The 22,096-nt window shown below is 48.2% G+C and overlaps 3 protein-coding genes across 4 annotated transcripts; all 3 read right to left on the reverse strand.

The window, feature by feature from the left end:
- Window positions 1–1,071: 1,071 nt before the first annotated feature.
- On the reverse strand, window positions 1,072–6,802 carry LOC119116127 (tandem C2 domains nuclear protein). Its single transcript, XM_037241314.1, has 11 exons — window positions 6,587–6,802; window positions 6,007–6,090; window positions 5,393–5,566; window positions 4,988–5,118; window positions 4,845–4,914; window positions 4,588–4,682; window positions 4,130–4,246; window positions 3,538–3,729; window positions 2,445–2,559; window positions 2,171–2,373; window positions 1,072–2,096 (listed from the first exon to the last, which is right to left on the reverse strand). Exons 2-11 carry the CDS (start codon window positions 6,086–6,088, stop codon window positions 1,992–1,994), a joined length of 1,284 nt encoding a protein of 427 aa, XP_037097209.1. The 5' UTR covers window positions 6,089–6,090; window positions 6,587–6,802; the 3' UTR covers window positions 1,072–1,991.
- Window positions 6,803–6,962: 160 nt separating this feature from the next.
- Window positions 6,963–11,613, reverse strand: fbln5 (fibulin 5). The gene is made up of 11 exons (XM_037241294.1): window positions 11,424–11,613; window positions 11,275–11,329; window positions 10,966–11,014; window positions 10,487–10,816; window positions 9,258–9,380; window positions 8,899–9,015; window positions 8,511–8,627; window positions 8,327–8,449; window positions 8,100–8,226; window positions 7,834–8,029; window positions 6,963–7,389 (listed from the first exon to the last, which is right to left on the reverse strand). The coding sequence occupies exons 1-11, from the start codon at window positions 11,474–11,476 to the stop codon at window positions 7,228–7,230; spliced, it is 1,452 nt and encodes a 483-aa protein (XP_037097189.1). The 5' UTR covers window positions 11,477–11,613; the 3' UTR covers window positions 6,963–7,227.
- Window positions 11,614–11,726: 113 nt separating this feature from the next.
- On the reverse strand, window positions 11,727–22,018 carry trip11 (thyroid hormone receptor interactor 11). 2 transcript variants are annotated; one of them, XM_037241064.1, is made up of 20 exons: window positions 21,601–22,018; window positions 21,062–21,138; window positions 20,708–20,818; window positions 20,334–20,636; window positions 20,160–20,228; window positions 19,896–20,061; window positions 19,404–19,771; window positions 19,239–19,334; window positions 18,950–19,147; window positions 16,057–18,870; window positions 15,844–15,984; window positions 15,542–15,735; window positions 15,302–15,465; window positions 15,109–15,212; window positions 14,942–15,041; window positions 14,327–14,408; window positions 14,142–14,256; window positions 12,941–13,063; window positions 12,455–12,878; window positions 11,727–12,397 (listed from the first exon to the last, which is right to left on the reverse strand). In XM_037241064.1, exons 1-19 carry the CDS (start codon window positions 21,737–21,739, stop codon window positions 12,543–12,545), a joined length of 5,700 nt encoding a protein of 1,899 aa, XP_037096959.1. In that variant the 5' UTR covers window positions 21,740–22,018; the 3' UTR covers window positions 11,727–12,397; window positions 12,455–12,542. The 2 variants fall into 2 exon arrangements, with proteins under 2 accessions (XP_037096959.1, XP_037096958.1); XM_037241063.1 differs by having other exon boundaries at window positions 19,404–19,783.
- Window positions 22,019–22,096: the final 78 nt, after the last annotated feature.

The raw sequence follows: 22,096 nt of genomic DNA on the forward strand, positions 1-22,096 counted from the left end.
GACCAGGACGAGCGTCTTGACCTGAATTAATTGATCGTCGTTAAAAAAAAAAAAGTATATATTTTTTTTTTCTGTGCGGCTTGGCGGCCCGGTACCAAGTGACACACGGACCGGTACCGGTCCGCGGGCCGGTGGTTGGGGACCTCTACTTCAAATGACACGTCCTTGAATTTGACCCTGATGAGAAGCTTTGCCTTTGGCTATCACCCCCACGCCCACGCCCTTTATGCGTTCCCATTGCCCCCTGCCTGCCTGCCCGCACAAGCAAAGGGAGTCACGCTCCACCTGCAAAGAGAGTGTAGGTTATTAATGAGCGCTTGTTCTAACAACCTCACAAAGGAGAAAGAGAAGCAGACACACTGAGAAAAATGTCAAGCGGAGCGTCTGCAAAGGTGAAGTCAGACAAGAGCAGGACAGATGAGCTGGAACGTTGTCACGAATAGAACTCCATCAAGTGTGTTAACGACTGCAATTTAATCTTAATATTGATTTAGAATGTTTTCTGAAAGTGTATCATTTTTTTAAAACAAGCCGATTTCTCCTTCATATTTACAATTGAGGTCAGAAGCGAGAGGGTGTCATAGTGTGGACATAAGTGGGATTTGAGGGTCCTGTCTCTAAAAGCACACACACACGTTGTGTATGATGTTAAGGATGGCCGGTAATTGAATAATGACACTAACATCTATGATGGATGAGGTGCCACTGTGCTCACTTCTCTCCCTCGATCACTGTCATCATCCTTTCAGTGCACAAACCCAAGTGAATAAGCCCCCCCTTCATTTCCATCCCTCACCCTACTTTTAAAATGCAAATCAGAAGTTTTCTTTACAGTAATGTGTCGTACGTGCCCCTACAAGCCTAAACATGGTATTCTCATTAATATTGTGTTTGGGAAATATGAATTAATCAGAAAAAGCATCCACTTCTATCTGTCATGCAGATATATCAACACTTGCGCCAAGTGAGTGGGTTTGTCCAGCTTGAACCTTCAGCTTTTGACCACAAGAGGGTGCTCTAACACCAGATTACCAATGAAAGAGACTTTTTACACACACTAATTTAGGACGCTTTCACTTTTTTCCCTTTACTCAACAAACTAATAGTAGTCAAGATATACAAGTTCTGGTTCAGAATCCAAATCATGATTAAAAAAAAAAAAAAAAAAAAGTGAATGAGTTCAAGCAAGAGTGGAACAGAAGAGCGTGAGTGAGTCTCTCTGGTGGTCCTGTTGTAACTGGTGCAAAACAGCACTCTTGTGCAATGATTGGTAGCCATTTTCCACAACCTCAAATGTTGCTGGAATTCACGAGTTTACAGAATCTAACAAAAAAAAGTGGGCCAGCAGGGACTGACAACATGGATCATTTTTTTTCTTTCACCTGGAGATTTCTCAGTTTGCCATTGGTGAGCTATTTTACAACAAAGCGTCCTGTTCCCTTTATGGCCTTCAACGCGTGATTAACGCTTCCCGTCAATATCCCGAAAAAGGCGTGCCGGTATCCTCTCGTACGGTTCAAACACATTGATAAGTAAACATATGACGACTACGATTAATTGCACTAAACTAAAACAAATAACAAATACACTATAAATAATACAAGTGCTTACGTCAGCTAAAGTTCTACTCAAACATGAATGTAAACGATAAGTAACAACACAACTTACACACCATATTCAAGCGACAATGGAATGAAATGTTTCAAAATTAGTGTGCTAGACAAGTAACTCTAACATATTAAAGTGTTAAACTAATCAATATCTTCATCTGATTAGTTATAAAAGTGAACCTCTTAGTATGTGTTAAGGTATTCAAATGAGCATTAACGTGAATTAATAAGCGTACCACAACTCAGTCTCCGTCAGTGAACATTCCGTCAATGTGAGGAATGTAAGCAGGTTTTGAGTGTTCCAGCTGTCAGTCAAGTTGACAAAATGTGTGCTGTGGCGCTGTCCCTGTGTCACACATGTGCAAAGAGGAAGAGGTTATTTCAGGTCACTGTATGCCACGCCTCCACCACTTTCTCAGGATGCTCCACAGTGTCCTTCCAATGCTCCGCCGCTTCCCGAGTCGGGCCGTCCAGTCCCAGATGGACCTGCGCAATCGGCAACGACTCAAGTGTATTCGATTGAAAAACACAAAGCTGTCAATAGTAAGTGGATGACTGACCTGTCCGATACAATTCTTTCTCTTGATCGAGCAGCAGCTGAAGAGTTTGACTGACAGCGTGCACGCGGCGGCGTCTAGAGCATCCAGGTCCAAGTAAAAGGTGTCGTCCCACTGACACTGCCCCCTGGTGGTCTTGAGCGCTCGTGTCTTCTTCTTGGTCAGAGGCCCCGAGGCCCCATACATCTCCACAGTCACTGTGTACGCTGTGGAAGAAATTATTATCATCATCATGTCGGTGATTTTCGTGGAATATGAAAATAATGTTGCAAGTTACCCGGTAAGAGGGGAGAGGAGCTGGCAGGCAGGTTTTGGGCGGCGAGGACTCGGACTTGCATTCGTCTGCATACGGGCTGGAAGCAGGTTGCCAGATGCAGCTCGCATCCTCGGCCCTGGAAAACAATGACTCCAATCTTGACTTGACTTAAACATACATATATCTTGGATCAAAACTAAATTAAAACCAGATCTGATCCAGACTGGTCATAATGTAAACAGGACAGGAGACAGGTTTTATCATTTGTGGTGCATAAGCAATTTGAAGCCTTGGTGGAGGTCTTATTTTGGCTTTCTGGGTCACTTTTGTAAGAAGCAGTCCTCTTGCATTGTCCGAGCCATCCCAAGTAGATAACTGCAGTGATTGCAAGAAATTGGACCTTTTGTGTGTGTTGAAGAATGGGGGCAGATGGGGAGGAGAAAAAAAACTCTTTGTCCGAGTAGATAATGATTGTCAGAGTGCACAAGCAACTCACGTTTTACCTCCACTCGCCATAAATTGACCCATTTATGGTCGCAACCCCAAAAAAAAGACTCAAGTGCTCTTGTGGTGTTTGAAGTTGGAATAACAACAAACCTTCTCGTCGCAATACGGGATGGCGACGTCGCGCAATTATTAACAACCAGTAAATCCGGAATGTTCCTTCTTATGATTAAAGAACCAGGAAGGAGTGTTTAGCTGCAACAGCTGCGCAGCGAGTCGGACGGCATTTTACCACAGCCCAGGATAAAACTGGTTTACGAGAACAAGCCATCATCGGTGATGATTAAGTAACACGCTGTGCAAACATTCGGCCGTAATAGTCTGCCTGTAACCTGGCACGTACAATAAATAGGCTGCAATGCAATGCAAGAATCTTATTTAGCAATGTCAAATGGGATTCGCCGGTTTGCGTTTTAGCAATCTAGATTCGATCTGGATTCAACTTAATTGATGAACTAACCAAAATACCTACTCACATGGAAATTTCAACATTTGATTGCATTTAAAGAGGTTTGCCACATTGTGTTTACACTGCGGCAAAATCAAATAAGGATCAAATCTGGATTCAATTTGGTTTCACCCTGTGCTTTTTCCCTATTTTTATACTCACGGGCGACTTGCACGGGACTTTGAGAGGCAGCCAATGCTCGGTCTCCTGCGGGCCGAGCGATCGGAGCGACAGGACGCACTCGGCCACCGTGCGCTTTTTTCCTCCCTGCTTTTGCAACTTCAGCTGTAGGGCGCTGCAGCGGAGGCTCTGAAGGCTCAGCGCAAACACAAACGTCTCCATGAAGGATGTGTCCTGTGTGGCCGCAAAAAAGCAAAGAGGAGGGAAAAAGGTCATGCAGTGGCGTAACAATAGCTGCAACAGCTGAGTGCACATCGCGCTTTAGCTGAGTAAACATCTTGCGGGGAAAGCTACGCAGGCTGGAATTTCTAAAATAAATATTTTTACCAGTACAGGGTCACAAAAAAGTGTGTGACAGAAGTGCTATTTAAAAAAAAAAAAAAAAAAAAAAAAATCTCTGCCTGTGTAAAAACTTATTGCAAGCTTTAAAGTAAGCCCAATGAAAAACTTGAAGAAAGGCTTTACTGGAAAAAGCGCAATAGTGAATCAAACAAAATCATTTTACTCGCGAGGACATAACGTCCGCCCTGAAATTTAGCAAAACACCCCTGAAATGTCAAAATATTTCCCGTACCTGAGAGTATTGCTTGATGGAGGTCTGGAATTTGACCGGTTTTGGAAGCGTGATGACACCTTTGATTTGGATCTTTGGCTTTTTTGCGTCATTGGTTGTCAGGTTGAGTTGTGAACACTGATAAAGGACAAAACAGGCTGCAGTTATTGAGCTGTTTTTGCATTAGGGGCATTGCCCACCAGATCGAGCACATGGTGTTGGGGATTACCAAATGGAAGTGTTTGAACTATTATCTAAAGGCCTTTTTATTGGAGTCATTTTGTAACTTCCTGTTTCCGTCTTTTCATCTGCTCTGCAACAACTTTCATTTTTTTGCTGGCTCCTCCACTAGTTCCGTTTACAGATTTCAGGTAAGGCCACATCATGTATCATTGTGAGTGTCAACACAGAGGGTTCATTGAAGGAGGCGCACAAAGGACGCCATTGTCCCGGTGAGGACCCAAAGAACGAAACCGTACCTGGACCAGTGTGATCCACACCTGCTCCATCTCCTCCTGGTAGCTCAGTCGTACACACAAGCTCCCCAGGTCATCACCAAACAGTGAGAAAGACTCTGCAAGGCAACGAGAATACAATGTTTGTTTGGGGGAGAAATACTTGCTCATAAAAGTTTCCTAGCAACATAGTTGGGCCCCAGAATAGAGTCAAGAAATGCAAAGAAAAAAAGTCACCAAACTAAAGAGGCACATGGATTACCAAAAAAATGACAAAACACCTGTGCTGCGTTTAATCGAGTCCGTGGTGGAGGTCGGAGTGCTGAGGACGCTGGACATGGAATCATAACTCTGTAGGAGACGCAAATGTAAAAACAAGTGCGTGTGTGTGATGGTTGCGATTTGATAGGGAGAGCAATCTGACCTTCATTTGAGGACTGTGAAGATTGTTGAGCTCAGACATGGACTGACTTAGCCGCTCACCAGCGTCTGCGTTATACGCAACAGGGGTCACCAGCTCAGCTTTCCTCTGAGCGTACGTGCAACGGGCCGGACCTTGAGCACAAAGAGCGGCAGAGGAGGTCAGCGCGCCGACCCGGCGACCTCATGAAGAGAAAGTAAATGTCCAATTCTTGTCTAAACAGGACATCCTGCTCGCACCATTGAGTCCACGCCTCAATGACTTCTGAGCACATTTTAATGAAGTCAGACCCATGAGGCCTTTGTTGGATCTTTAAGATCCTTGGGAAAAAAATAGATCAAATTATCTTCTCCAATTTCTTTGTCTATCTTTTTTTAATCAATTGTTTTCTATTTCTATCTTACGTACCTGGCATTCCATAGTCGAGGTTAGGGAAAGTGGAAGCTCCGGGCTGCACGTACGATGCCTTCAAGGTGGGCAGGACGAACGGGACTTCTCTGCCACCAGGGGGCATCTTGGACAGGAGGTAGTCTTCTTGAACCCCCCATCGTTTGGAGGTGACAGGTAGCTGCACTGCAATGTCTTTGAGAGATAAAGCAGTTCTCAATTATTTCTCTTTTTTTGTTTTGTGTATTAGGGGCAAGTGAGGACGTGCCCCACTCCATATAAAATGTCCTACTGAGTGGATCGTGACTTCTGCCTAGCAACAAGACAAATGTGATGTGGCTAGCAAATAAATGTGCTTTTAAAAAAAAAAAAAAAATTTGTATCAGGGGCAAGCAGCAAAGTGCCCTTCCATAATCTGTTCTATAAATTGTGAGTCAAAAGTAAGTCAGGCAAAAATAGATCATGCCACGCCTACGCGCAGATGGCTTATTACCGCATTTTTTGATGGCGCATTCTCTCACGCACCCTGAACCAGAATCAACCACAAGAAATATTCCCTAATACATAAAACAAATGTTAAGTGGCGCCCTCTATCGCGAAGTTCACAATCACCGCTCTGTTAGATTTCACTTTACCTTCAGTCTCCTCTGGCTCTGGCTCTGGCTCCTTCCCTTGCTTTTTACTGAACCTCTTGCAGCAGTTTTTGATGCACTCCATGCCTGAAACAAGTAAACAAAATGTTTGCACAACTATCCAACTTCTGAGCAATATGCCAAATTTACATGTTGAACACAAAAACAAACCTCCAAAAAGTGATTTCCATTCCCTAAATCAATCATAATAAAAAGTAATACTTTAAATATGCTACTATTCGAATCGGTTCGGCTTAAGCAAATACGATTCGATTCTGGAGAGCTATAGCTTTTCTCAGGTTTCTTGAAAATGGAAAGTCTCCAAAACTTAAACTATCCAAGTGACTTAAACTCAAAGAAACAACAAATATCAAACCTTGTGTACATCTCTCGTAAAAGATGATTGAATACGGATCTTAATTTATGAATTTGATACGATTCAAGCATGCAACGATTCTAAAATACAACTATTTAATTGGGTTTGTCAAATCACAGCAAAAGTTTTTAGCAGGTTCAAAACTAATCAAACATTAAGTATAAATACAGTTCACAAAAAAAGTTAAAGAAAATAGTCAAGTCTCACCCGGATTGTGTGTTCTATCATTGAAGAAAAGGTTGTTGTTTTTTGAGGGGCTCTGATGCGCCGCCAAGCCTGTCGAGTCAACACAAGAATGACGAGAAATGCCAGCCGACTCATGATTAGGCTCCTCCTCCTTCTTCTCTTCCTCACTAAACCTTCTCCTCCCTCCATCCTGCCTCCTTCCCTTACGAGCATCTTTTTAATCTGTTTATGGGAAAAGTTATTTGAAACCCTGTTCACATTTTTTGGGGGACAGCAATGATACACTACCATTTTAAAAATGTTCTTTACGCAAAACCTATTTCTGTTTCCTCTACGTTGATGTTATCACACTTCAGCAGTATTGGAAAAGGAATTAAAGCAAAAAGGCGCCGCCGCGGTGGTTTCAGTGGCCGGCTCATACGGACGTTTATTGTAATCAATAATTCATATTTGATGATACACAATAAAGGTCTTGTTCACAGCTGATCTGAAGTGAAAAAGACGCAGTGCTGAGAATACAACGTTTGCGGTGCTTCGAAGAAGAGGATGGCAGAAATTGTACACCGGACGCATCCCGCTAGAGCGTCCATCTTGCCGCCTTAAGAGCCCATTAAGGCGGGGCGGGGCGCGTTCCGTCAGTGCTTCCCGACCGTGACGGCGCGTCAGAAGGGGTGCTCCGACACAAAGACGGTCAGCCGGATGATGGAGCTGCCGCGGAAGTTGATGACGTTGTTGACCGTCACCATCTCCAGGTCCAGGACCACCTCTCGCGGGCCCTTGATGGGCCGCGACAGCACCAGCGTGGCGCTCATGTTGCTGGTTTGCTATTGAACACAAGCCAAATTTGGGTTAAAAATCCACATTTGCAAAGTATCACGTGTATGTCTAAATATTTAGTTTCTAGAGTGAATCTTTTTGTATGACAATGAGGCGTTTTTGGGTGAAAAATGCATCATTGTGGCAAAACTGTAAATTTGAGGAATGATAAAAAAAAATAATACCGATGATGGTATAGATTTTTTAAAATATGTTAAAGTTGGACAGATACGAATTGGATGAACTACGTGCAATAAAGATGGACATAAAAAAAGTACAATATAGCAAGAAGTCAAACAGTGAATGAGTGGCTTTGGCACCACCTGCTGGTGATATTCTGTAGTGCAGGACATGGGATTTTTTTTTTTTTTTTTTTTTTTTTTTTTTTTTTTTAAACATGGGAATCTACTGCGGGTCATAACCTGCAAAATATGTGTAAGAGTATTCCTCACCCTCATGTAGAACTCTTGTCCCTCATTTCCCGACTTGATCTGGAAGATGTAGAAGGCGCCCGGGTAGCGCGTGGTAGCCTGCATCTGGAAAATGTCGGCAGGCACGCTACGTCCGGACGACAGGTCCATGTGTCGGTACAGGATGGTGAAAGGCTGGTCCCTGCACGCAGGGTTGCCCGCCGTGCACATGCACTGACTGGGCACACCACAGAGGAGAGTGTGAAGGCGACGGCGCGTTACTTTAAGACCCGCCGCGCCGCACTCACTTGTCGCCCACTTCAACGTAAGGAAGCTGACACTGTAAAGGAGCCAGGCATGTGTGGCCTCCCTGGAAATTGAAACAGACTCGTTCTGTTGTACAGGTGTTGTTACCACTCTCACATTCATTGATATCTTCAAAATCAAGCACACGACAACACCACTCGGGGTCAGTTCAAACATCGGAGCGGCTTTTCATGTGTTTTTTTTTGGAAGCGGAGACTTTGGACGCTACCTTCGCAGCTCCGGCCGTCCTCGTAGACGTAGTAGCCGGGCGGGCAGATGCAGTTGAAGGAGCCCGCCGTGTTCAAGCACCGATGCTGGCACAGGAACTCGGAGAAGCTGCACTCGTCCACGTCTGCGGCAAGTTACGATAATGGAATTTTTTTAATTTTATTTTAGTATGCCTTTGGACTTACCATTGCAGGAAGTTCCGTCGGCCGCTAGCTCAAAGCCTTCATCGCAATTGCACATAAAAGAGCCGTGGTTGTTGAAGCAGCCGTGACTGCATGGCTCATCCGCACACTCGTCCACATCTAACACACACACACACGCACACACAAACATAGTTTATGCAACAATTCCAGGAACTCTCCTTTATCTGGAGATGGTTCCAAACAGATGATGTGCATTTGCACGTCGTTAAAGTTGCGCAAGATTCTCTGGAGACCTCCAGGAAACATCACAATCTTTGGCTTTATGTGCGATTGGGATTAAAATATATATATTTTTTAAAAGGTATCATAAAACATCACATGTGGGCTCAGTCTCTGGTTACAAGGAAATTTGTGATGTCAGCGGACGCACCTTGGCAGCTGCGGTTGTCCGGGTTGAGGACGAAGCCCGGGTTACACGAGCAAGAATACGAGCCTGGCACATTGGCACACAGTTGCTGGCAGTAACCGTAGCGACATTCGTCAATATCTGCAAAAAACACAGTAAGGAAACATGGTGTGAATTAATCATCCTGTTGTTTTAAACTGTAATCATGGCGTTGGCAAGAAATCAGATTTTGCATTAAGTAACCACAAGAGGGCGCCGTTTCCCTTTTTTAAACGTATCTTGGAGGTTTAGCACAGTTTTTTTTTTTCTTTTTCAATTTTGGCAGCTTGAAAAAATGTCATCCTGATGGACCTTCTCTGCTTGAGCTATGAAGAACAACTCACCCTGACACTGGCCCCCAATGAGCCAGAAGCCTTCAGTGCAGGAGCAAGTGTAGCCCCCCGCTGTGTTGATGCACACCTGGGTGGGGTTGCAGTGGTGGGAGTTGCTCTCGCATTCGTCAATGTCTAAAAGAATAGGACGAAACACAAGATGGAGTCAAAAGTAGTAGTAGTAGTAGTACACAATATGGCGTAAAAGGGATGCACTGACCAGCAGAGGGCAGCATTTCGTGCCTGCTGAAAGGCTTGAGTTTTTATAGCAAACAAATTAAACCCCTTAAAGATGTTGTTAAAAATAGATCATTAGTGCTGTGCATGATGATTTTCCTGTAGACTGTTTGAAAGCGGCTTTTGTCAAAATTCCATAGTATTGTAGGAGTTGTTTCACTTTCTTCCAAGTAACCCCAGAAATATCCCAGCCACCCCCCCACACACCCTCCGGCCTTTGTTTCAACAACATTCCAGGTCGGAGCTGTCAGCTATCAAGTCCCATATTGTTTTTCCTCCGCATTAACAGATCGCTCCGATTACGGGCACAATTCCTGCGACTTCCTTAAGAGGCAATGACCAAAATCTACCGGGCCGGAGGGAAGCGAAGGGAGGGGTCAGAGAGGGCTTCTTGTTTGCTCAGGCGGCTTGCCCCGGCGATAAGCGGGACCCCGTGCTGCCCTTCAGGAGTCGAGAGGAATTACAGGAGTAGCTATAAGATGTGACGTACAAATAGAAGTGTCCCACAGCTAATATTAAGTCATTCCAACTTTTAAGTGAATAAAAGCAACTGCAGGAATTTCTGGCAAGTACTGGCTGTGTCTGTCCTAAATGTAGCAACAATCTCCCTTAATTTCTTCACATCCACATTAGCACGATAACGAGCCACTAAAATTCCACCGCCGCTCCCGTCAAAGCCGCATTTGTTCCACGTCCAGACAGGAAATCTGTAGGTGGCGTCATTACATCATAACACACCGGCGGCGGGGCGGTGGCAATGTTGATTGGCTCATTACACACATACACAAGCGGGCCTGTTCTATGCAATACAAATACGGCAACATGACTTCATGTTTGAGGCTGGCACGCCGTCATTTACACAAAACAAGGGGTGCTTTTTAGTGACATGTTAAAAGACACACCTGGACTCCCTGAATTACATCCAACAAAAACATCAACAGCGGAGTTGTCTAAATCGGTGTAATAAAGTTTGCAACACTTCACATTAAAACAAAAGCACTCACCATTGCAGGTTCCGTCATCCGCCAGCGTGTAGCCCAGGATGCACGGCACCGGGAAGCCCAGCTGAGGGTAGCTGGGTTCGGCCTGCCTCGGGGGCGCCGGCACGTAGCTGTCCGGCTGGCCGCCGGTTGTCCCGGTGCCGGCGGCACCCGCGGCGCCCGCAGCCCCGCCCCCACGCCCCGGGTACACTGGGTCAGGTTGCTGCCGCGGGGTGTCGGGCCCAAAGGGCTGGCTGTAGAGGCCGTGGGGCAGGCACAGGTAACCCCCGTTCTGGTTGATGCAATTCATGTCCCCCCTGCAGGGGTCCGGAAGACTCCGACACTCATCCACATCTGCGAGAAGGACACATTGATCAATTTCAACTTAAGACTTATTTGTGGACTTGTTTTACTGCTACTTTTCCTTCATTTGTATTTGATGTTTGCAGTGAGACGGACATTGTAATTGTCCCCATAGCTTTAACAACACAAGGAACACTTACCCATGCACTGTCTTGACCTGCGGTCATATCGGAAGCCAGTTGTGCACGTCTGTGTGGACACAATTGTAGTTATGTGACTTTTGCAATCCATGTATTACTGTCAATTGCACACATCATGCACATTTTAGCAACTAACACGTCTGAGCTCTTATACAATTCTTTATATTATAAGCTCTAATGAATGAAAAGTAGATTAAAAAGTAGCTTTGAAAAAAATAAATACAGCAATTTCAAAACTCTTGCCAACTGTATCATGTTGACAGTGCGGAATTGGTTGACTTGTTGAGTGACGTTCTTCAAAGTTCTTACCTGGCTGTGTGCTGACTGCATACAAAGCAAAATAAATAGCAGCGCTGCCACCATCCTACAAGAGAAGAGGAATCCAATTTGGTTGAGTTTACTTTTAGGGTGCATTACGCAAATATCCATTAATCTAAAAAAAACAAAAAAATGCTAACCTTGTAGAGGAGCAAAGCGTGGAGCCACGTATGTCACCGAGTGCGTTTCTCATTTCCTCCCAAGCTTCCCTTCACTTCGACGACCCTTAAAACGTTGACCCCCCTCAGTCAGCTAAGACCACTGCCCCCCCTCCCCAAAGTGGACCGAGTCGCTACTAATGTCGCCACTTTTTCATAAAAAAAAAAAAAAGTTGATTTTGCTCTGCCTCCCGCCCCCTGCTTCAGTCCACAGCTGGTTCCCATCAGACCAGAAAGAGACGCCCCCCCCTCACATTGCTCACATTATGCTGCGCCACCACCAGGGGGCGGACCAACTTTTATTTAATTTATTTATTTTTCTCGTTACTCCAATTTACAATAAAAATGCCACGAATTTACATGAAGATAAATGTACAAACGAGTCTGTAAATATAAATATTCCTATCAAGCATGTACACTCCTGATTATTTGCAAAGTTGTTTGCACAAAGTAACAGGCACTTGGATGTCTCACTTCATAACAAGTGCCCATAAATTAAAAAAAAAAACAATCCCACCCAATAAACATGTTTAACTGTGTAAGAGTAGCACTGTTTTCATACGCCCTTTATGAGTCGGACGCGTGTTGTGTAGTCTGTGCGGGTTACCGCAGCCACATAATGCTTGACATCACTGTCATTAAAAAAAAAAAAAAAATGGGGGGGAGGTGGAGATGTTCACAAGGTCACTTGGGTTGAGAAACAATGCCTTTCAAGAAACCTAAAGGTGCTTTCCTTCCCTTTCAAACGTTCACGGTGGATTGTGAATCTGGTTCATTCGAATAAACCAGTTTTCCAAATTTAATTCGACAGGCAGTCGTTAATCCCTCAGCAGTATTATTTGGGGAGGAATTTCTAGCATCCGAAAAAGCCTTGAGAAAAAAAATTGCTATTTTGGTTTTAACAACTGTTGTGCAGTCTTTTTTTTTTTTTTTTTTAAATTCAGCCCCGAAAGTCTTTGCTGGCAAAAATGTCTCATGAACGTAAATCTTCCATCAAGGTTCATTGTGGCGATTTTCAAGAGTCCTAAATTCTCTCTCGTGTCTCTGATTTTTATAAGGAAGCACTTTGATTCATTCTGCATAGAACAAACGTCATCTTCTTCACTGCTTCAACAAGTCCTTGAGCACAGCGCCGCCGCTCGCCTCGGCCGACACGGGCACGGGCGTGAAGGTGGGCAACGTGTCCGAGATGGACTTCATCAGCAGATGCCCGCCCGGCCCGCCGGAGTGGGCAGCGCCGGTGCCCAGCAAGGGCACGGCGGCCGAGCGTGGAGCCAGGAAGGGATTGCTGGTCTTGCTGGGCGCCGCGCCACTCGTCTGCGTTTTTCTGGAGGGCGGAGCCCTCAGAGGCTTGATATCCATGATGGGAAGTTTGGGCGGAGGGAGAGACGGCGTCGACTCAATCTCCAGGAACTTGACAAACATCTCTGAGAAGGACTGTGACAAAAAAATAAAAATAAGAAGATGCCCAATGACATCACTGCGTTGTTTCTTCTTACCGTGTTGAAGCTCTGCCCACTTGTGGGCCTCTGGGGAGTGTTGGGGACACTCTGGGGGCCTCGGCCACCGAGCCAGCTCGACACCCAGCCGCTCATGCCACGTGCCGTGTCCTCGTCCAGCATCTGGACCACAAGAGGCAGTATGCCAAAATCAGCAATAACTAAGACTGGGCGATATGGAGTCTAGCAATACTAATTATTAGCATGTCAATGGTGCTTTGCATTGTGGGTTAGCACGAAGCTAGCGGATTGTAATTCGATCTCGTTTGGTAGCACTGTGAACTCACGTGAAAACCACAGGGCTAAAATCGAGCAGCTATGTTGCGGCAAGACAAGTTGCCGAAGACATAATGGACCTCACCCCCTTCCCACCCGCATAATTAAATCCGTGGGGCATTTTTTGCTGACTCGGCACGTCTCCGCAAGAGGAAGCGGTCTCACCACGCTGTCATTCTCCCTGGCCATCGTCGCAAGCTAGCTCGCTCGCAGCTGGATGCACTTAGAGCGCTCTGTGATTCCGTAAGAGGGATGTAAACACGAGCGGAAAGGGACATTGGCGTAAAAAAAAAAAAAAAAAGAGGCAAGGGACCCACGATGACATAAGTGCAAGACCATAAAAATGTTCTTTGTCTTTGGGGGCGCAGTAATCCAATTTGCCGTATCTGTTTCCCTTTAAGAGGCTTGGAAGGGTTCCTCGGGGCAGCTGCCAGACCTTCGTGGTGGAGAAAGAAAAGCCCCCCCCCACCTATCTTAAAGGTTTTCGGGGTTTCTTGTAGTCCGCAAATAGCTAATTTACATTTCCAAATGCGTGTTTCAAGCTTGCTGCAGCGATTTTCAAACCTTCAGGCCTTGTTTGATTTTATGACCCTCTCGTTACCCAATTTAAGCTTCTTTTTTTTTTTTTCACAGCGTCCGCATACAGAATTTTCAAAACAACAAAACAAATCCTGTTCAAACTGACTGAACTTTTTTTTTCCCCCTCAACCCCTTTAAGCACATTAACACCCAAAAACAACATATTTCATATATACGGTGTTAATTAACGGAACATGAATAAAAGGGCCGTTTGAACACGCACGCACGCACGCACGCGCTCGTGAGTTTACGAGTCGCAACAGGAGCGGCGTTATTCCGCCGCGCAAAGCGTACCACAATGATGTCATTCAGTTGAAGCCGAAAGCGCTTTCAATTAGCCGCTAACCTTGTCCACGTCCTCTGGGCTGAGTCCCAGCACGCTACCCATGAGCCTCAGCACGTCCATTCGCTTTTTCTTGGGCGTGTGGAAGTAACCTTGAAGCAGGTTACGCATCAAGGCCCTGGGGACACCAAATTCAATTTGTATGAATTTATTATCAATTTATTATTCGCATTATTTCTTTCGCCTACTTGTCAATCTTGCCCTCGGTGCTGTTCAACAGGTTCATCAGTTTCTTCTGGGCCTCCTCCAACATTTCTTGTCTCACGTCCACTACACACACACACACACACACACGCGTAAGCACGTTAGCTGAGAAGCAGACGCCGACATTCTATACATGTTTCATAGGTGGATAAGAAACGTAAACAAATGAGCTGGTAAAGCAGGTCTACAATAACACGACCAATCAAGGCTTATCGGATGTTGCATTCAAGACTAAACAAAAGCGTGGGAAAAAAAATTGGCCCAGGCGCAAGGCGACTTTCATGAGTGCTGTCGGAGGAAATCCTTGATTTGTTTAAAAACAAATGACGAGAGAGAAAGTTGCGCCTGACACAAGAAGGCCTTCAAATGTGACGTTGGAAAAAATCCTTGGGTCGTTTGTTTTATTCCGAGCCAGAGGTAAATAACTTTATTGTTGGTAGTAGGAAAGGCCAAAGGCAATAGGGGCGAGGTTCGGTTCTGAAGGTGGCCCAAACACCAAATTATGGAAATTGGCTGCTAACGTGTGTGAAATGAAATGCGCCCTCAGCGGTGAAGGGACAACAAAGATGGTTCTTTGTGGTCCAATGCCGTGAGCTCACCTTGCTGCTTCAGCTCCTCAATCTGCTCCTCTTTGTAGTCCAGCTGGTCGGTGAGGCGGGACGCCGAATCCAGAGCTGCGTTGGCCTCGTCCAGGTTCATCTGCAACGTGAGCGTCGTTTTACTTTAACTTCACCTGGGGTTTTTGCCGTGAAGCCATTGAAAGCACCTGAAGGGCAGACGCTTGATCTTCCAGCTTGTCCGCCTTCTTCCGCCACTCCTCCTTCTCCTTCCTGAGCTTGTCCAGCTCGGTCGAGTACATAGCTTTCTCCTCTAACAGGAAGAAAAGGATTCAATCTTTTCATTTGATTTTGATGAAAGGCTTATTATTCGTTTCCACCGTGACAGAAGCTGATTCTTGCCTTGTTGGAACTGCTCTAGCACCATCTGCAGGTTGGAGAGTGAAACTGCATACTGTTTGACCTGCTCCTGGGAGGTCCCGAGCTGCAGGAGGGCGTCGTCCCGCTGCTTCAGCACACCGCTAAGCTGCTCCTGCAGAGACTCCACCTGCATGCTGGCCTGCTGGCTACAAGCACAAATAAAAACATGACAAAGCTGGATTCGCTTTGAATCGATTCACGTCGTGTCAGTTGGGCCCCGACCTGGCGCTCTCCACGGCGCTGGAGGACGTGGCCAGCCGCTCGTCCAGGAGGGCCACGCGCCGCCGCAGCTCCGTCTCGCGGTCCTCGGCGGCAAGAGCCTCCCGCGTGTACGAGTCCTCGATCTCCAGCAGGTGGTTGCGCAACCTCTCCAGCTCCAGGTTGAGACGCTGCTCTTTGTCCCGCACGTGCTGAAGCTGTGAACATGCAAACAACTTGTTGAGTAGCTGTTGGTGTGCCGATTTTATGATTAGAATGATTGTGTTCTTTATTTTGTGTGGCTCAAGTACAGTGAACATCCACACCTCGGTTTGTAAGGCCGTGGTCTCCATTTGCTTCTGCTTGAGCGCCATCATCACCTGGTCCCGCTCATGTTGGAAAGCCACCGCTTTGTCCTGCATGGACTTGATTTCGTTCAGGAGTTGATTGAGCTCACTCGATTTACCCTGTGCCAAAAAAAAAGAAAGAGATTTAAACACAATTCACGATCTTCTCTGGTGAAAGGCGAGTGGGCTGACCTGTTCTTTGTCTTTAAGCATCTTCTCCACGGTGGTGGCTTTGTCCCTCATGGCGTTGAGCTCAAACTCACGCTCGCGCAGGAGCATGGACACCTGCATGTTGGTCTCCTGCAGAGCCCGGAACTCGGACTCCTTCTCCCGCGAGCGGGCCGCCACCCGCTCGTTCTCCTCTTTCAGCGTTTTGCCGTCCAACTCCAGGATGAGGGCACGCTCCTTCAGGTTGGTGACGGCCTGCTTCAGCACCTCGTTGTCGCTCTCGCGGTTGCGCAGCGTCTCGCCCAGCCGGGTCAGCTGATCCCCTTTGGTCTTGATGAGCAGATCCTTGTCACGGACCGACCTCTGCAGCGCCTCCAGGCTGGCTCGGACCTGCTGGAGCTCGGCGGCGTGGTTCTTCTGGTCGCTCTCGGAAGTTGAGGCGGAGCAGGAGAGTCGGTGGTTGTTCTCCTGGAGGGTCCGGATCAGGTTTTCTCGCTCGGCCAGCCGAGCTTGAAGGGAAGTCAAGTCTTGGCTGGCGGCGTCGACCGCGCTCGACCGAGCTGCGCTTTCGGGAGCCGTGTGGTCGAGACGGCCCAGCAGGAGATCTTTGGTGGTGCTGAGCTGGCTGAGGGTCTGGTGGACCTGGGCCAGCTCCACACTCAAGCTCCCCAGCCGCTGCTCCTTGTGCTCATAGCTTTGGATGAGCCTGGCGTAGTCCACCGAGAGTTTGGAGCCGGCGTCGCCGTCGGCGGTCACCCGGGCCTGGAGGTTAATCAGCTCCTCCTGAAGCTGCGCCGACTCGTGCTGCATGTTCTTGACGGTGGTGATCACCTGCTGCTTCCACTCCTCCATCTTCTTCACCTGCTGCTTGAGCGTGTCGCGCTCCTTCAGCAGCTCCTCGAACTGGTTGCTGCTGACCACGCCCCCGCCGGCGTCTCCGCCCGACGACTGCAGCACCGTCACCAGCGTCTGGCACTTTTGCGTCAGCGCGTCGATCTCAATGTCCTTCTCCCGGATGATGCGCGACAGATTCTGAATAGTCTCCTTAAACATCTCCTGGCTCCCCGAGGGGTCGCCCGCGTTGGAGAGCCGCTGGTTCTCCTGCTGTAGCTTAAGAAGCGCCGCTTCCTTGCCGGACACGATGTCCATGAGGCGGTGGTAGTCGGAGCGGAGCTGGCTGTTCTCCCGGGTCTTCTCGTTGAGCACGGCGAGGACCTGCTCCCTCTCCACAGCGTAAGCCTGCAGCTGCTGCTGGAGGAAGAGGATGTCCTGACCGCCACCGCCCATGGTGACTCGAGCGTGAAGGGCCTGGATCTCCAGGTCCTTCTGCAAGATCACCTGGGAAAGCTTGCCCACTTCGTCACGAGACAGCGCCATCTGGTCCAGCTGCCTGGTCAGAGACAGGTTCTTCTCATTCAGCTGGCTGATTTCCGTCTCTTTCTCCTTCATGCCCTTCACCAAGCGCTCCAGCTCCACTTTGGAGAGGTCGTGCTTCTCGTTGCCGTTCTCCTGGTTCAGTGACACCGTCTTGTCTTCCTGCAGTATGATGTCACCTTGTTCCATGGGCGACTCGGCGGGATCTCGACTCTCCAAGGTCCGCCGTAGTCCGGCCAGCTCCTGGTCCCTGGCCTGGAGGAGCCTGTCGAAGTCGAGCGTGGCCCGCTCCAGTTCGCTTCGAGAGCTGAGGAGCGACACCTGCTGCTCCTCCAGCCTCTGCCGGAGATCCCGCATCTCCTCCTCCAGGCCGCCTCTGGAGGACTTGAGCTGGGTGATCTCGGCCTCCAGCTCAGTGATGATGTCCAGCGTGCGCGGAGATCTGCTCTGCTGATCCTGCACGCGGTCCATCTCCTCCTTCAAGTGACTGTTGTCCTCCTTCATGCCCGCCAGCTGTCTGTCCTTCTCCTCCAACGCCTGTCTGAGCGCGTCGGCCTCCCTCCTTGCCGCCGCGACGCTCGTCTCCAGCTCGGCCCGCTCGGCCGCCGCGTTCCGCTTCAGCGTCTCGGCGAATTCGTCTTTCTCCTCGAGCAAGTCGGTCAGCTGCTTCTGCCCGGCGACGGTGATGGCGAGCATCTCGTTGGTGTCGCGGTGGTCGGCCGCCATCTGCTCGGCGTCCAGGCGTAGCTGAGCGATCTCAGTGTCCTTCACCTGGTTGAGCTTGACGGCGCGCTCGTGCTCCTTCTGCAACGCCGAGGCGTCCATGGAGTGCGCCCGGCTCAGTTCGTCGACGGTGCGCTGGTACTGTTTGGCCCCTTCCGCAAGCGAGCGCTCGGTCCGCTGCAGCTCGCGCTCCAGCTGCTCTTTCTCCAACTTCAGGGCTTCGATGCGCGTGTCCTTCTCCAGCAACGTCCTGCTCGTCGCCGTCTGGTTCTCCTTCAACGAGTCCTCCGTTTTCCTCACAGCCTCTTTCAACTTACTGTTCTCCATCTTCAGCTCAAAGTCCTTCGACGTCACTTTCTCCAGCTCTCGTCGAAGGTCCGAGAGTTCTCTCTCCTTCACCCCCAGCTCGGCATCATCTGTTTTTCTCCTTTGGGTCTGACTAAGCTCTTCTTTTGCCGCCAACAAGTGCTGCTCTTTTTCCTGCAAGCTCTTCTTCAGCTCTGACATTTCTCTGCGAGCCTCCTTGTTGCGTTCCTGACCTTGTTTCAGTTTGTCCTTCAGGTCCCGGACAGCGCCCTCTAGCTGCTGCTTGCTCATGTGCAAGTCGTTGAGCGTGAACGCACTCTGGCTGGTCTTCTCTTTCTGGGCCTCCAGCTCCTGCTCAAGCGATCTAGTCCTGTCTTTGGTGGCGCTATGCTCCGTCTCGGCCTTCTTCAGCTGCTCTTTCACCGAGATCAGATGCTGGGAAAAGAAGGGAAAATGACAAATTACAGTTCAGAGACAAATTCATATTTTCTAAGTTGGCCAAATTTGATCAGACCTGCGTCGCATCCTGGTTTTGCCGGTCGAGTTCCTCTAGCTCCGTCAGCAGGGTGTCACGTTCCTCCTGCGTGACCTTCAGAGTCCTCTCGAGACGTTCTAGCGCCTCCTTCAGGTCTTCCGTCGACTCGGTTTCGGCCGGTCGAGCCGCGCTGTCTATTTTCTCCTCGGCCGCGCTCAGTTTTTGCTGCATAGTGAGCTTTGAGAGGGGAAAAGTGTTGTTCTGTTAATGTCAAGGAACGGCACGACTACCCTTGTACGGCCATGACACAAAAATGACATCATCACACCTTTTCCTGCTCCAGGGCCTCCTTCTCTTCTCTTAATGTGCCAATGACCGTGTTCAGTTCTAAGATATCGGCATGTTCGACTTCCTCAGGGTCTGCCTAATTTATGAGAGCAATGACACAAATTTAAAACTAATCGTGAGCAGTCACAACCAAGGACTAGCTTACCTCACGCAGACTTTTTAGCTGCTCCGTTTCCTTTTCGGCAGTGGCGAGGTTGTCCCTCAGCACTTGGATCTCATGCTCCAGCTGAGCTTTCTGCACAGCCTTGCCTTCTTGCTCCCGGACGCGCCCCTGGAGCTCGTCCACGGAGGCCTGAAGACGGGCGTAGTTCTGCAGCAGCGCAGCGTTCTCTTCCTGGGCGTCGTCCCTCTCGGACTGCAGAGAGGCCCGGAGCCTCTCCGCCTCCTCCAGGTCGGCGGACAGCTCGGAGAGATGTGCCTCCCGCTCCTCGGCGGCCTGGCGCAGGGCAGCGACAGTGGTCTGAAGTTCTAGCTCTTTGGAGGGGTTTGATGGGGAGCTGGTTGGAGAGGAGCCTGGAGAAGGACCTTTGGAGATTAGTTGACATAAACATATTTGTTGTTGTTAGAGACCACAGGAAACAGTTTGATCACATTTGCTATGCACTCTTTTCATATACATGTAGAAACATCAGCAGACCATTCTGGAGCTGCTCCTCCAGCTCCTCGATCCTCTCCTCATACTCGGCCAGCTCCTCCCGGTGTCGCCGGCTGAGGTCGGATATCTTCTGACGCTGGGCGTCCTGCAGGGCGGCGAGCTCGTGTTGGTGTTCGTCCACTTCGTGGCTTATCTTGTCTCGCAGTTCCTATAAAGACACACAAGAAGATGTCGAGTCTTAAAGTGTTGGGCCAGTTTTGCAGTTCACTGAGATGGGGGGAAAAAAAAAAAAAAAAGGTAATCTACCTTAACGGTTCTTTGAAGTTTGAGAATGTCACTCTGGTCGGAGTTGCCTGCCGCCGCTGATGTCGATGCCTAAAGGAGCAATTCAAAAATTTAATTATTTCTCATTTTTATTCTTGTATCATTTTAGTTCCATTTGGTAGTCTTATTAACTAGCTAAGCATCTAGTGAACTCACCTGCGACATGCGCCTCCAGTGCGCCACCTCCGCCTCCAGTCGCAGCACTTCGGCGGCCAGCCGGTTGATCTCATGCTGGGACGAGATGACTTCGCTGAGGTCCATGTCGTCGCCGTGGAAACCGTGATGGTGGTGGGACGCAGACGACTGGGAAAGGAAGGAGGCCGCCGTGGTGACGACGCTGGAAGAGGCCAGGGTGACGGGCAGCACGGGAGCAGCAGAAGCGGACTGGACAGAGCTCTGAAGATTCTGGACCTCTTCCTGGAGCCCGCTTTGTCGAGCCTTCAGGTGACTGATCTCCACCTAGATGACAGATGATGTTTTTTTTTTTTTTAAGTGATACAGTAACTATTGTTTGATTCCAATCAACTTACATCTTTCTGTTGCAGAAGCTTCCTGTACTCGGCCGACTGCTGCTTGTTTTGGATCTCTGCGGCTTCCAGCTTCTCTTCCAGCTCGGCGTGGAGCTTTTTCAACCTTTCACACTGCAAAAAAAAAAAAAAGACAGTTACAAATATGTCCCCAGAGCGTTGAATCACCCAAAAAAAAAGTCAACAGGAGTGTTTGTCAGACGTCCGCGGGCTGTTAGCAAATTGACTAGTAAAAGAAACAAGATGCTAAATATTCCTCCCATGTCAACATCCTGATGATAATCTTATCGTAAAACACAAAAGTCCCACCAGGACACCAAACAAGGAGGAGGGGAGACAAAATAAGAACATTCCAACCTCAAATTTCTGAGAGGACAAGGTAGCCTCCACGTCGGCAAGCTTGGAATTGGACAACTGCAGCTCTGTGGCAGCGTCTGTAGAAAACAAGAGAAACTCTTATATATCTTCTTCCATTCAGAAATAAACACATCCACATATGTCTCAATTTCCATTCTGCACGTGTTTCTATCGGGCACGTGAGATCTGCTTTAACACTTGACACATGACACACAAGCAAACAACACACTGATAGTCCCGTGCAGTCAATACATTGAACTTCTCGGCTAATATGTCACCAACCATCAAAATAAATAAACACATTTAACAACTCACGTTGCTTTGGAAAACAATTGAAAAACGGGTCGGGCTGTCACGTGATTCAATCATTTGCATAACTTTGAGAAACAACTAAATGTTTTTGACTACAAATGACAAAATCACTGCGGAATCATGTGATTTTATCCTTAACGTAAATCGTTCAAGAAATAATGTATGTGTTGACACATTGGATATCTACAGATTGAGTGATAAGGTCTGCTGATGATGTGGCGACTTACCTCCGACTTCTTCCACTCCCTCCAGCAACATATCTTTGGTAAAGTTTGAGATCTGACCAGTGAAGGACGACAGGCTCCCGCCGACCTGGCCCAGCGACTGGCCGAGGCCGGAGCCGATCCCGCCGAGCCAAGATGACATGTTTTGGGGTGGCTCAACAACACGGTCGAACCAAAACAGAAGCTCGGTGAGGGCGACCGAGGAAGGGGGGGTGCTAGCTTAGCCTAGCTTCAATTAGCCAGCGACCTAGGACATGAAGCTGAACCGTTAATACAAAAAAATATAGGCGGGTGTAAATCCTCAAGTCGATAGTTTAATAAGAAAACAGCTTTTACGCGTTCGCTTCATTAGACTGCCAACTAGGCTCCGGCAGCCATTACGGGGCCGGCTGGCTGTCAGCTGTGACGTGGACACATCCGCCGCGGTGCATTGTGGGATTGGCCGTGGAGGCCAACCATTTTTAAAGGGCCAGCCAGCACATGTGACGTAAAACTGTCA

This window comes from Syngnathus acus, chromosome 22 (assembly GCF_901709675.1).
Source record: "Syngnathus acus chromosome 22, fSynAcu1.2, whole genome shotgun sequence".
In the NCBI taxonomy this organism is placed as follows: Eukaryota; Metazoa; Chordata; class Actinopteri; order Syngnathiformes; family Syngnathidae; genus Syngnathus; species Syngnathus acus.